Genomic DNA, 15,478 nt, shown 5'->3' with positions numbered 1-15,478 from the left:
GTAATAAACTTGAGCTACCAGCTAAGCATTTACAATTATATCAGTCTCTGTGTGATAATTCGGGAAGCAGATGCTGGGTATTTGGGAGTTGCTGGTGGAACAGAAACTTCAGCTTATATATGGCACTTAACATGGGGCTGAAATATCCACATAAAATCTGACAACACTTAAAATAGGATTCTAGACACACAAGAATGGAGTCAAGAACAGCTTCTGGGTAATTACTTTTTCTCAGTGGGTTCTGCTTGCTAACAGCCAGGAAAAGCACGGCTCCTTTAAGATGCAGCTTCCTAGTTCCTGCTGTCAGTATGGTCAGCTCTTTTGAGAGGTCTTGCTGCTACAAAGCACTTGAATGGGGTTTGTGCGTGGCAAGCTTCATGTTACTTGGTAGCAGTGGTAGGTATAAAAACAAAGGCTTGGGAGAGTAAAGAGAAGCTTCAGACAATCATAAAAAAGAAATATATAGTTTTAAAATAATGAAGTCCTTAAGAAGGGAGTAAAGTAATATGAAAAAAAAGCCACATAAAGATGGAAAATACACAGTCTGGATACTGTATGCTATTGTGCTGTCTTTAATTGTTTGACTGCTGAGGAAGGAGCAACAGCTGCTAAGAGACATTGGATTATAAATGCTGCTGGATTCATCCAACCTATTTATTTTGAAAATGCCTTGACTTTAAAATTCAAGTCAAAAGATATGTTACATTGGAGAAGAGGTTATGCTTTTATTTCCACAGGAAATGAGGCTCTGGATTCATTCTGGGTTAAAAAAAAAGTGAGGTTTGATGGAGGAAGACCCCCTGAAAATTTTCCAAAGGGAACGGATCACCCAGATAATCCAATGTTTCAGAGTGCCTCTGTTGCAGTTTCCACTGAGTTTTGCATCCACAACAGCTTCAAGGCTGCTGGCTGAGAAGAGCCAGCTTCACAAACTACTCCAGCCAACACTTATGAATTTTCTCAGGGTCCTCCAAGGATTACCAGAGCCCCCAATCAACAGGAAGTAATCTAGAGGACTATGCCCAAATTCTCAAAAATAAATTATGGGTCTATGTCATTGTTTAGAGGGTTGGTTACAAGTTGTTATTGGTAATAGTCAGAAAAAAAAGCTGAACAACAAGAAAAAAAGGCAGGCAGTGGTGGCACACACCTTTAATCCCAGCACTCGGGAGGCAGAGGCAGGCAGATCTTTGTGAGTTCGAGGCCAGCCTGGTCTACAGAGTGAGATCCAGGAAAGGCACAAAGCTATACAGAGAAACCCTGTCTAGAGGGGGAAAAAAAAGGCTGAACAAAGAAGATTAGATTCGGGGATCTTGTTATAAAAAAAAAAAATGGGGATATCGAAATGATAGGATTAGAGGGTAGATTATTGAATTTACTTTAATAATAAAAGAAAAAAACAACTATTAATCTCACATATTTTACATTAATATGAATTTTGGTTTATTGATATAAATTTAAGGTTAATTTCTACTCTTGTTTAGGGTATTATGTTTATACAGCTCATTTAAAAATGTAATATAATTAAGAAATACAGATTAATAGTTATCTATAATAGCAAACTTATGATAGTTAGGTTTTCAATGCCATACAGAGATGTAGTTCAGATAAATAGGCAATCTTCAAACACTTCAAAGATCTACAGAATATGGCATGTAAAATGTTTTAAGAACTTAGACTTTTCTCAACAGTGAGACAAATCTGCTCCTGGCAGCACCAATTACTTCAAAGAGAAAGATGGTTTTCTTTGTGACAAAAGCTAGCCATGTGGGCAAAGAAACTGCCCTTGCCTCAATTGCTGACAGTTACTATCTAAACTGGACCAGCAGAACATAAAGAAAGTGACTGCAGAACTTTGGCAAGACAAGGTGAGATAGTCCTTCAAAAATCCTGCTTCATAGGAAAGTCTGTCAGAAATGCTAAGCCAGTAGGCCAGAGTTGGATGTCCCAACACTGCAGAGGAACTTTGGGTGACTGTCCAGGCAGCCTGATGTTCCTGTCACTAGGTAACATTTTATCCTCCTGAGGTCTTTGATGGAGTTGAAGACTAGATAGATATAATGATAGTTTTCCTTGGTTATAATAGAAGGTAAATTAGATACAAAACTAGACTCACCAAGATAAGATAAATAAGTATTTTCTCTAATTTTGCCAATGCAAATGGATTAGATAGTGTTACTGTACTCCTTACTTAATAACATTTTGTTGTTTATAATCTTACTATGTTAAAGTTAAAACTTTTCTTTTTAATTAGACAAAAGGGGGGAAATGTTGTGGAATAATCCTCCTATACACTGTAAAGATTTGTCACTTGAATTGGTTTAATAAAATGCTGATTGACCAGTAGCCAGGCAGAAAGTATAGGTGGAGCAACCAAACTAAGAATGCTTGGAATAGGAAGGGCAGAGTCAGGAGTCACCAGCCAAATGCAGAGGAAGCAAGATGAGAATATCATACTGAGAAAAAGTACCAAGCCATGTGGATAAACATAGATAGGAATTACAGGTTAATTTAAGTAGTGTAAGAGATTGTTAGTAATAAGCCTGAGCTATCAGCCTAGCATTTATAATTAATATAAGCCTCTGTGTGGTAATTTGGAAAGCAGATGCTGGGTATTTTGGGGTTGTTGGAAGGACAGAAACTTCCATTTACAGTATATAACTGTAATCCCTGGACTGGGTAAGCTGAGGCAGAAGGAACAGTCAGGAGTTTGAGGCCAGCCTGGGCTGCATAGCAAAAGTCTATCTTGAAAATGAATATAAATGAAAATCACAACAAGATTTTATTTCTATGTTAACTGGGAAGGCTAGTTAAAAAAAAAAAAAGAAAGAGAGAGAGAGAGAGAGAGAGAGAAAGAGAGAGAGAGAAGGAAGGAAGGAAGAAAGGAAGGAAGGAAGAAAATAATAAGTGCTGGTGAACATCTAGAGAACTGGAACCTGTACCCTGTTAAAAGTGGTGGTGGTGCACACTTTTAATCCAAGCACTCAGGAGGCAGAGCCTGGTGGATCTCTGTGAGTTCCAGGCTAGCCTGGTCTACAGAGTGAGACCCAGGACAAGCACCAAAACTACACAGAGAAACCCTGCCTCGAAAAACAAAACGTGTGTGTGTGTGTGTGTGTATCTGCTACAGAAAATAGCATAGCATGTCCCCCCAAAACCTGGCCCCAAAATCTAAGGACAGAATAATCTAGCAATGCAACTGAGAGTTTTAAAAGGGGGCTTGAAAAGAAAGATATGTATGTTTAGAGACAAAAGATACAAACAATGCAATTGTCCAAAGGATGAATGAATAGATAAACAAAACATGCTCTCTATATACAATACAGCACAATTCTGCCATTGGGAAGAAAAAAGTTCTACAAGATGCCATCATACGGATGACCTTGGAGATACAAAAAGAAGCCAGTAGCAAAACCCCCAAATGTCAAATTCTGCAACAATTCCAATCATATGTGATACCTAAAAGAAATATTCAGAGGCAGAAAGCAGAGAGCAACTATCCCCAGGTCCCAGGAGTAGAGAAATGGGGGATTGCCGATAAATGGATGCAGTTTTAGAGTGAGGAAAACCTCTTAGAGATGGATGGTTGTGAGGGACACACAGCACAGCAATGCCAAAGTGCTAATGCTGGTCAACTGTAAGACTGAAACAGTAAATTTTAGTTTATGTACACTTTGCCAAAAACTTTAACACATATGCTTCCCCAACTAAAGGCTAAAATGTCAAATTTTTACATTATATATACTTTACCATAATTTAACATACCATTTTCATAGCATGTATGACTTGGGAAATGAACACACATAGGCAGTGCCCAATACCAAACTCTCTCTCAGTTCACATGTAACTTTTTACAGAAAGCTTTGTTTTCTCATCCCATATATAACTGGTATGCTCTTCCACACACTTTTGATACTTCTCAAAAGTATAAAGCATAGATGGTAACACTTCTTTTTAGAATGTTTTCTTAAAATTCTTAAAAATAATTTATTTTTATTTTATGAACATTGATTGGTGTTTTGCTTGCATGTATGTCTGTATGAAGGTGTCAGATGTCCTGGAACAGGAGTTACAGACAACTGTGAGCTGCCATACAGGTGCTGGAAATTGAACCTGGGTCCTCTGGAAGAGCAGCCAGTGCTCCTAACCACTGAGTCATCTCTCCAGTCCCAGTTTTGGAAATACACCATCTAGCTTTTCACTTGTTTTAATGGTTCTTTTCAATTTCCACTGTCAGCCTCTCTATTCCCTTTCTTCACCAGACCTCTAAATGTCTGATTAGCGCCTCACTGCCAAGACTTCTCATCTCCATTAAAATCACCAACACTGTCGGGTATGGTGGTGCATGCCTTTAAACCCAGCAGAGGCAGGAATGTTGGAAACCCAGTATCGGAGCTTTATTGTGGAGGGGGGCAGAAGAGAGTGACCAGGCCTGTGGAAGACACATGCAGAGAGGAGAAGAGGAGAGAACAGAAGAGAGGGAAGAGTCTGTAATAGGCTTTTTAAGGATTCTCCTACATATGCACATGTGGGCTTATGGAGCTATGCCACACATGCGCTAATTGTGTGACCGCACTGTGTGCATTTGTGCAATCATGCAGCGCACTGATGATGTAAGATATAAGACCCCCTGCTTAGCTACTGAACTGCACATGTGGGGTCATATAGCTAGAGTGGCAGAATCCTAACATTCCAGACAGTTTGATTATAAAAAAAGGCGGGTGAACAGAAGAAATAAGGGCATTGTTTCTCAAAAAAAAATTGCTTCCAGCTGACTTGGTAAGTTTCGGTTGACTCTTGGGGGGTTAGGGAAGGGGGCTTCTGAGGTAGACAGGTGTCCTGGGATGATGGGCTATCGTCTGCTGCCTTGGACCTGTCCATCATCCCTCTTGGCCTGGGACTCTGGCACACAGCTCAAACCATCCTTAAACTTGGGATCTCCTGCTCCCTCTTCCTGAAGTGCTAGGATTAGGGTCACCTACATACTAGCACACTGAACTATGAACGGCTGCTCAGTGAATGACAGCACTCTCACGAAGTTGCTTAGGCCAAAAAATATCCTCCATTTCTGTCCTTCAACTATCCAGCCTTTTATAACTAAAACTGTGACAAAGAACTGAATCCTATTGGCCTAAGACATGCACGGTATGTAACAGAGTAACTTTTCCTTTTTGCATCCACAACAGTATGGGTTACATACTCAGGATGGGACACTCAGTCAAAGAGGGCTGTCAGGCAATGAGCAAGTCTACCTACTGAGGGCTTTAGCTCCAGATTATACTACTAAATTCACACCAGTTACTCTAATGGTTGGTATTAGATCTTCCTCCACAATGCAGCTTTCTGAACAAATAAACAGCTCAAACTCCTTATTGAAGTCTTATCAGATCCCAAATTAATCCCTGTTATCTCTCAGTCTGCCCTGTCTGTTCACCATACCCACTCAAGCTAGTCTCTCTTCAACCCTTCAAAGTGAATCGTGTGCCAATGAATTTGCATTTCTGTCCTGTTTATACAGAACACTGCTTCCCCCAGGCATTTGAAGGGTTCCGCTGAAATGTGTTCTTTACAGAGACTTTCGCTGACTACCACCCAGAAATCTACATTCTTTATCTACTGTTTCACAGTAGTAAGTATTCATTAAAATTATTTCCACTCATTTATTTTCATACCTTATTGTCTGATTCTTATCACTACAAAACAGATCTACAAGGATAATGAAGTGTCCTTTAATGCTAAGCATTGACTGAGCAATCTTAGTCCGAGTTGTTGGATAATCTTTTTGTACACTGTGAAGATGTGCCTCTGCCAAGGCACCTTCTAATTGGTTTAATAAAGAGCCGAACGGCCAATAGCTAGGCAGGAGAGGATAGGTAGGATTTCCAAGGAGAGTGCAACTCTAGGAAGCATAGTGGTGGAATTCACCAGCCAGACACCATATGGTACTGAGGAGAGGTAATGAGCCAAGTGGCAAAACGTAGACTAATATCAATGGGTTAATTATGTTATAAGAGCTAGTTGGGAATAAGCCTAAGCTAAAGCCAAGTGTTCATAATTAATAATAAGTCTCCATGTCAGTATTTGGGAGCTGGTAGCACAAAGAATGTCCAACTATAGTTCCATCATATAAAGGAAAATATTAGACTAGACTAGAAAGGTGGCTCAGCTGGCAAAGGCAGTCACCATTTTAAAGCTTGACAGCATGAGTTCAATCCCTGGGATCCACATGTGAAGGAAAGAACTGACTCCATAAAGTTGTCCTCTTACCTCCCAAAGTGCACCATGTTGTTCCCTCCCTTCCTCTCTCTCTCAGACACACACACACACACACACACACACACACACACACACACACACAAATTCCTTAAAAAAGAAAAATGTCACAATTTTGGATGGGGAGAAAAAAGCTATTTTAACTCATAAGAAGGGTGGAAGAGATGGCTCAGTGGTTAAGAGCACAGAGGACCTGGGTTTAAGTCCTAGCACCCATACAGCTGCTCACAACAATCTAAAAATCCAGAAGACACTCTTTCTGGCCTCTGTAGGCACCAGGCATTATACATGTTACCCAGGCACACCTGCTGGCAAAATGTCCATACATAAAAAATATAATTTTAATTTAAATATTTAGAACAGATACTGATAGATTGTTAGGTGGTTTCACAAAGCAATGGGAGAAACTGCATTCTAGGAACTTCTTCACTTACGCTTGCGTATGGAACAGCCAGCGACTGACGGCTTTACTAGGAGCTCCAGTCCCAGATCCTGTAGTCTCCCGGAATTTTCAGGTCCACAGGTAGCCAGAGCTGCCTGGTCAGCACAAAAAAGGTTTGTCTGTATGTCTCCAGAAGCAGCACCAGTGCCTTTTATATCAGACAGTGTGGTCTTCACATCACTCTTCATACACCGAACTTCAGCCATTTGAGTTCTGAGTCTTTTCAACATCTTTAGGTCAGAGGGCACCCGCCACATTGCCTGCTGCTTCCTTTGCTCTTTATCTTTTCGAGAATATGATGCTTCAAAAGAAAGCAAGTGGAGAACCATGTATTGAGAGCCGCTGGTAGCGAAAAGTTCATGAGAGAGAGTATACAGCAGTGACAACTAGAGTTCAGAGGGTCAAGCTATCAGAACTAAGGGTTCTGTTAGAGGAAACCATCATGCAAGGCGTTATGGAATTACTGCCTTGTGAATGAACTGGCTGTCTCTTGTTGTAAACTTCTTGTGCAGTAACAGCTATGATTCTCCTCATTTACCATGCATTTCCATGTTATGTGTATATGTAATCTCACGATTGCATCTCAATCTCTGGCACAACTTTCCCTATATATTTGGAGTAATTGGACAACTGTCCCCAGCTGTGTTTATTTTTCATTAACATATATCTGGCCAGGGCCATTCTCTGGACAAAAGTATTTCAGCAAAGATATCTTTTTCCAAGGATAAAACTGCACATAAACATTAGCTCATCTCACTCACAGAAAAAAAGAACCACTAACAATTAAATCCTCAACCCCTTACCATCACCCCGGGTTATTTACACAAGACCCTAACTTAAGAGATTTACTGCTCACATTCCTGGGATGATGTTTTGGCCATTTGCTAGATACTGAGTTAAGGCAGTTACTTCTCACTGACCCACAAGGTGATTGCCTACAAGGCCAGGCAGGCTATAGGTGCCAAGCTTCTTTCTTGTGCAAATTAAGTTTTTATTCCTCCTCAGCCAGGTGCTATTCCTAGATTTTCTCCTCAGCAATTACTCTGAGTGACAGTGCTTTTACAACAGCTCTGACAGAGGTTGCTTAGCCATCTAGCATATGCCCCCCCTGCCCCCCACCAGAAAGCAGCTGCAGCTGGGACAAGTGGGAAAAGTGGCACCAAAGACAGTTTACTTTCTTGTGACTTACTGACCCCTAACATTTTACCTAGCCATTTCTAGATTATAGTTTAAGCACATAAATTCCCTAATTGATCTTAGCCTGTAGTTGACCCTACCAGAGAACTCCCCTTTAGGGTTGTAACTAGAAGCTGACAATTAATTGCTTTATGAGTGGATCCTTATTACCTCTCTCCGAGACCCTGAAAACTTCAAGCCTCACACTGCTTTACCAAAGAATTACTGTGTGGGTAATATATACTGGTTTTCTGGGAGCACTGGGAGAAGAGGATTGATGGAGAAGAACACAGATGAGGATGGAGATGGAAAGAACTAGGAAGAATAATGAGAGAACAGCAGCAGGGACTGAGAGCAGGAGGGATGGAGAGGAGGAGGGACCGGGAGCGGGAGGGAGCGGGAGGGACCGGGAGGAGCTAAGTAAGAGAGCAGAAAAGAAACTGTGCAGATGGAATCGCCATAGAAGAATAAAGTGAATGGACTAACGAACTCAGTGTGCTTAGATTCACTGAATAGCCCTCAGATTAGAATCCTCAGCTGGTTGGTAGACTCTTCCACGGACCCTGGGAGCAAACAATGTAGGCTGGACCACATCCATTTTAATATTCATGACCTTATTGTTTCCCACAAATTTAATGTATCAAATGTAGTAAAGTGTTTCCTGGTATCACCAAAGCACAGGCATGGAGACTAGAAGATGGCTTACATCAGGAGTTCTCAACCTTCCTAATGCTGTGACCCTTTAAAGTTATCACGGTGTGGTGACCCCAACCATAAAATCATTTCATTGTTACTTCTTAACTATCGTTTTGCTGCTGTTATAAGTTTTAATATAAATATCTTATACACAGGATATCTGATACATGTGGGTCACAACCCACAGGTTAGATCCAAAGTTAGATCCAAGACTTCGCTGTTCCCTTTCATTACCTGCCCCATGTTCTTCTTGCTGTTATCCTTACTTTAGCTGACTGGATTTAAAACTCAGGTTGCTTCACTATTAATTTTCCATAGAAAACTAAACATTCCAGAACAGGGATGTTACTGTTAATACAGTGTATCCTCTCTAATGACATACAATATTAAAAAAAAACATTATTTTACCTATCTATTAGATCTATTTATAAATCAAATTGTAAAATTGTTCCTCTTAAAGTTATGTCAATTATGTTTATTACAGAGCCAGATTTGACCTGCTTCATTTGGACTTTGTACATACCACCAATTATAATTTAAGCCAATAGTTCTCAACCTGTGGGTTGTAACCCTCTAGGAGGTCGCATATCAGATATGCTGCGAATCAGATGTTTACATTATGATACATAACAGCAGCAAAGTTACAGTTATGAAGTAGCAACAAAATAATTTATGGTTGGAGGTCACCCTAACATGAGGAACTGTATTAAAGGGTTGCAGCATTAGGAAGGAAGCCAATGATTTAAGTGAACCTCCACACAAAATGTACTTGAACCATAAAGGAAAAGCAACTGTTGTAGAACCTAGTTAAAAATAATCTTTCAAACCAAGGGGCAAGACTTGCAGAAAGTACGCTTTCAGAGAAAGAGGAACTGACTCTGGCTGTGACCTCCAGACCACTATCGTGGCTCAGGCTTCGTTTTCTACATGGAGGTTCTATGATTTTGTTCAGAAAGTGAGCTCTGCTGTTTGGAGGTATCACCAAAATCCCTGTCTATATCCAACCCCTGGCTGGATCCAATACTACAATTTAGAAAGGTAAGGGAGAGGTCAGTCTGTGTTGTTACATACCAAGGATGCTGCAGAAAGCATTCATTCCAACAAAAATGCTGCTTCTCCAACCCAGGGAATGGGAGGCTGGAGGGTGAAACCAAGTGCCCAAATGCCACACAAGGCAAGCACCACTGATCTATACTAACAGCCCCTAACTGGTTTTTAGATGGTAGCATTAATGGGAAATCACTGTCTGTAAAAACAGCTCTATCTCAGATTCAAAGAGCCTAGCCTGGACTATACAAATCTGTCTTAGTACAGTAACACATATTTTTCTTTTAACTAACTTTGGCATATAATACTGTGCATTAATGTACATTTTCTCAGGTGGGGGTCTTACACTAGGTATCTTATGGTTGGCCTGGAACTCAGTATCTACATACCAGGCTGGGCTTGAACTCACAGAGATCCACCTGTCTCTGCCTCACAACTGCTGGAATAAAAGATGTGTGTTTCCATGACAAGCCCTTGTTGGATTTCTTGAAACGTGTCACACAATAAAAGTCCAGGCTGGCCTTGAACTCACTATGTAGCTTAGGTTAACATTAAACTCAGAGAAATCCTCATGACTCAGTCTTTATTATGCAGAGATAACAGGTATGTGCCACCATGGCAGTGATACGCATTTTTCATTTAATGAATAATTAAACTATTTTCCATGTTCAACTTAGACACATTTCCCCTTGAAAGGCAAGCCTGAAAAACTGAATCCATCCACAAAGACAACTGTACTTCTCTGTATAGATCAAACTGTCAGATAGGCATAATTAGAAGTTTCTTTTGTTCTCTGCAGTGTTAGGGATCACAAACAGGGATTTGTATGTGCTGGGTGATTACTACCCTCTGAGCTACACACCCTAGCCTAAAACCTTTTAAAAGGCATTTAAAATTTGTTTTGACATAACTCTTGAGCAATGACAAAGGAAGTGAAAGGGGAGGACTATAGGTACAGCTCACCTAGCATGACAGCATTCTGAGTTCAATCCCCAGTGCAAGAACATGCGTGCACATAGGCGCATTCCTTCTTTCTCTCTCTCTCTCTCTCTCTCTCTCTCTCTCTCTCTCTCTCTCTCTCTCTCTCACACACACACACACACACACACACACACACACACACACACACGAGTGGTAGATTGGTTAGAGAAACATACTGTGTTCCAATACTCAGATGAGACACACAGAACCAAAGGAAACCAGGGAACCAAAGGAAAAAAGACATTATTTTACCTGTGGGCTGCAAAAGTGAAGTAGACGGACGAGGCTGTAAGCCCCACAGATTTTCCATACTGCTCCGGTCCTTAAGATCCAATAAATGTATTAAGATCAAAGGATCAATGTCTAATAAGCTACTGGTAGCAGCAGAGCATAAATGTGCTCTTCTTGACACTCTGCTGCTGGCACCCACATAGCTGTGGCTATTACCTATAAAAAATAGAGAAAACATACTGTATGTATCTGTCCATGTTTTATTAAATCCCAACTAATGGTCGAGGACCTGTCTGCACATCTGTGTCTTAGACTGTGTTCATCATGAAAAACACAGAGGAACCATACAACCAAGCAAATGAGCATCGCAACAATGACTAAGCATGGACTGTTACCAACCAGAACTCAAGAGTAATCAGCAACCTCATCTGAAGCACCACACAACCATAAGCATATATAATGTAAGATACCCAACTCAGGGGGCTGGAGAGATAGATATCTCAGAGGTTAAGAGCACTGGTTGTTTTTCCAGAGGTCTTGAGTTCAATTCCCAGCAACCACATGGTGGCTCACAACCATATACAGTGAGATCTGGTGCCCTCTTCTGGCCTGCAGGCATACATGCAGGCAGAACACTGTATACACAATAAATAAATCTAAAAAAAAAAAAAAAAGATACACAACTCAGTGCAGGATAAGATCAAGGCAAGTAAAATTTTTCATTCCCATGAGAAAGTAAAAGAGTTCCCATCTTTCCATATACTTCATGTTTAGTACTGCCAGTTTTAAAATAGTAACCATATCAAGTTTGGTGACACATGCCTGTAATCCTAGCACCTAAGAGGTGAAGGTTAAAGGATTAGGAATTCAAAGCCATCTCTGGCTGCATAACAATTTGAAAACCAACTCAGACTACATGAAAACTTGCTCAAAAAAAAAAAAGCAATTTAAAAAATATATATTAACCATTATGGCCAATATGCAGTGATTTTTTACTAGGGTTTTAATTTGGCATTTCTTACAAAAACAAAACACAAAAGAAAAACCAGAGTTTCAGAAATGCATGGGACCCTCATAAACGTAGCAATACATAACTGAGTCAGTCACAAAAGAAGAAAAAAAATGCAAAGAATTATCTGAAGAAATAATGGAAGAATCCCAAAATATGATGAGAAATATGAATCATTTCATCAGCCAGGTGTGGTAGCTCATGCTTATAATCCCAGCATTCAAGAGGCTGCAATCCAGAACTGCTGTGAGTTGGAGGCCAGTCTAGGCTACTTGAGTTCTAGGCAGGCCTAGGCTACATAGTGAGATTTTGTAAACACATACAAAAACAATAAAATATATCTATTCATTCAAGATGCTCAAAAAACTACATAATAAGCTGGGTGTGGTGGCACACATCTTTAATCCCAACATGGAGAGGCAGACAGGCAGATCTCTGTGAGTTCAAGACCAACTCACTTTGAAACAGGGGCTCTGATTTTATGTTTCGCTGCTGTGCAACTGGGTGGCCCAGGATTTGGGAATGATGTACACAATCCCACTCTAGCTACTAATCAACTGGGTGGCCCAGGATTTGGGAATGATGTACACAATCCCACTCTAGCTACTAATCAACTGGGTGGCCCAGGATTTGGGAATGATGTACACAATCCCACTCTAGCTACTAATCAACTGGGTGGCCCAGGGTTTGGGAATGATGTACACAATCCCACTCTAGCTACTAATCAACTGGGTGGCCCAGGGTTTGGGAATGATGTATACAATCCCGCTCTAGCTTCTAATCACTGAATCATTTTCTCAATTTTTAGAAAAGTATGAATTATAGAAAAGGTAGCAGGCAGGTAGGTGGTGGTACATGCTTTTAATCCCAGCACTCGGGAAGCAGAGGCAGGTGGATCTCGAGTTCGAGGCCAGCCTGGGCTACAGAGTAAGTTCCAGGAAAGGCACAAAGCTACACAGAGAAACCCTGTCTCAAAAAAAAAAAAAAAAACCAGAAAAGGTACAGAATGCTTCTATATATTTCATACCCATTTCTCTTTTAACATTTTTCATTACTATGATACATTTATCATCTGTGCACCAGATTTTGTAACTATAAAGTAAAATTTGCCAGGTGTGGTGGTCTACATCTATAATTCCACCACTGGAAAGGTCAAAGCAGGAGAATCAGGTTACATAATGAAATCTCATGCCAAGAAACAGAATAAACAAATAAATAAATGAGGACTTAAAAAATCTGTCTTAGAATTTTAGAAATAATTATGGTATACAAAAAGTGTTTCATAACATGCCTGGTACAGAAGAATATTTTATAAATGTTACTCTTCTTTTCAATATCCTAAGTACTGCATTAATACCATCAACCATTTACATCAGTGGTTACCCTCCACCAAACTACAATAGTCAGAATGACTTGTGGAGCCTGGCCTCTATACCTGGAGGTCCTGCAGCAGCTGCATCTTCCATGAGTTCTCCCTCTTCCAACTCCATGTTGTTATATTCTACATCATTTTCTCCAGACCTTAGAAGAGACAAAATCCATCATGTTCAGAGTAACTCATAATTCTCACAAAGGAAATGCAATGTCTGTATTGTGTAAGTTGGCTCTCAGGTAAAAGGTGCTTGTGGCCATGCATATGGAGCAAAGACATACATGCAGGCAAAAAAAAGCTCATTAAAAAAAAAAGAGAGAGAGAGAGAGAAGAAAATACCCTGGAAATATTCCTAAAGGCACAGAAATAAAATGAATAAACATCTATTTTTTTAAAAAAATATTAAAATTGGTAGTAAGAAAGAGAATACGGGTGGGGATTGCAGTACTTTAATTCCAGCACACCCGAGAGGAAGAGGCAGGTGGAGGTGGATCTCTGAGTTGAGGCCAGCCTGGACTACACACAGACTGAGTTCCAGGCCAGCCAAGCCTACATAGTAGCTCTCTGTCTCAAAATACACACTCCCCAAAAGAGTAAGCATAAATTGTACTTTCACCAAGATTAATCCTCTTTCCCTCTTAACTCAGCCCCCAAGAAATTCCACTCTAGACTAACATAACCAAGAGCATATGCTCTTCAATGTGCTGGAAGGGATTAAGACACCACCAGCATTTCTCATTCTGTCTCCAACTACCTAACATGATGCCAAAGGCCAGGTATGTGTGGCCAAGAAGACTTGCACCCTTATATCCAGACCTGTATTCAGAAGAGTGTCTATTGGGTGAAAGCATCCAGAGAATGCTCACATTTACATAATGCTTGCCACGCTTTACTCATACAGCAAAGACATCAGGGCTAACAAGACTAGCTAAGAGCTAAAGCATTTTCTCCCAACATCCAGTTAGGTCAGTTTCTAAAGCAGGACAGAGAAGCATACCTTTGTCTGAGTCTAGGTTCAGAGAGCAGAGGTTGATTTTGTGTTTCTTTCCCCACTAAGGAAAGAAGTGGGCAATAAAACACTATCAGAAAACATACAACAGCCAGTCTAGCCTGATCAGCAAGCCCAGGCTTAGGCCAGTGGTATAACTCAGTGAGTAAAAATCACTGACTGTGCAGCCTGAGAATCTGATTCCATCCCTGGTACCCAGTGTGGAAGGAGACCAATTCTCACAAGTTGAACTCTGACCTCCACATGTCGATGTTACACACACACACACATACTCTTACACTTTCTTTTTAATTTGTAAAACAATTGTACTTACTTTATGTGTATGAGTGTTTTGCCTCTATATATGTCTGTGTACCTCTTGAGTGCTTAGTGTCCACAGAGGCTAGAGGAGAGCATCAGAGTCCCTGGGACTGCAGTCACAGACGGTTGTGAGCTGCCATGTGGGAGCTGGGAATTGAACCCAGGTCCTTTGGAAGAGCAGCCAGTGCTCTTAATCATTAAGTTATCTCTCTTGTCCAGTAAAAAGTTTTGTTTTTTTTTTTAAATAAATAAAGCAAGAATAAAAACTCCTAGCTCAGGCCTAGTTTATATTTAGGTTATATCTTTAAAAAAAAAAAAAAAGTGCTAACATTTCCACACTTAAGAGTGCTTCCTACAAATAATTCCTATTTAAAGTGCTCACACGGACACTCACATGGTCTCTTCATCAATGTCATTCTCTTCTGTGTTGCTTGTTGCTGTGGAACTCGCAGAGGAGCTGCTGCCATCCAGGTGATTCACTTCATCTTCCCCAGCAAGATCGAGATCCAGATCTCCATCTGAGAGCTCATGCTACAACAAGGCAACATTTCTTTTCACTCCTCTCTTTACAATTCTGAGTCAAAAGTCTGATTATGTAGCCCAGGCTAGTTGTAAACTCATGCAATCTTCCTATCTCAGCCTCCTGAGTGCTAGGATGTTAAGCAAGTACAAAACAAGATCTCTGTTCCAAATGTTTCTATTCAGTTAGTCATCCCATCTAGGACATTAAGCAGAGATCTCCCAGCACAGATCCCATGTCTATACTGCTAAGTACTCTAGAGAAAAGCTACACAACCTTACTGACTGGTACCACTACTGATTTATAGTTATCAATTTGAGCTGGGTCCTCAAACTACGTAGGAATAATTCACATATTCCGTGTCAGCTTCCAACACAACAATTTCTCCTCACGAAGTGACATCTTAAGCCAGGTTTAATTTT

The 15,478-nt window shown here is 40.5% G+C and overlaps 1 protein-coding gene across 5 annotated transcripts in view; it reads right to left on the bottom strand.

Moving 5' to 3' along the window:
• Nucleotides 1-15,478, bottom strand: part of Trim37 (tripartite motif containing 37) — a 138,832-nt gene that overhangs the window by 54,666 nt on the left and 68,688 nt on the right. For all 5 annotated transcript variants that reach the window (XM_036195489.1, XM_036195488.1, XM_036195491.1 and 2 more), the window contains exons 16-19: nt 14,931-15,067; nt 13,291-13,376; nt 10,868-11,062; nt 6,708-7,016 (exon numbers count right to left, since the gene is read on the bottom strand). In XM_036195489.1, coding sequence (XP_036051382.1) covers nt 6,708-7,016; nt 10,868-11,062; nt 13,291-13,376; nt 14,931-15,067 — 727 coding nt within the window. The remainder of the gene's footprint in view (nt 1-6,707; nt 7,017-10,867; nt 11,063-13,290; nt 13,377-14,930; nt 15,068-15,478) is intronic.

Source organism: Onychomys torridus, chromosome 8 (genome assembly GCF_903995425.1).
Source record: "Onychomys torridus chromosome 8, mOncTor1.1, whole genome shotgun sequence".
NCBI classification, from domain to species: Eukaryota; Metazoa; Chordata; class Mammalia; order Rodentia; family Cricetidae; genus Onychomys; species Onychomys torridus.
This window is presented reverse-complemented; position numbering and strand designations above follow the sequence as displayed.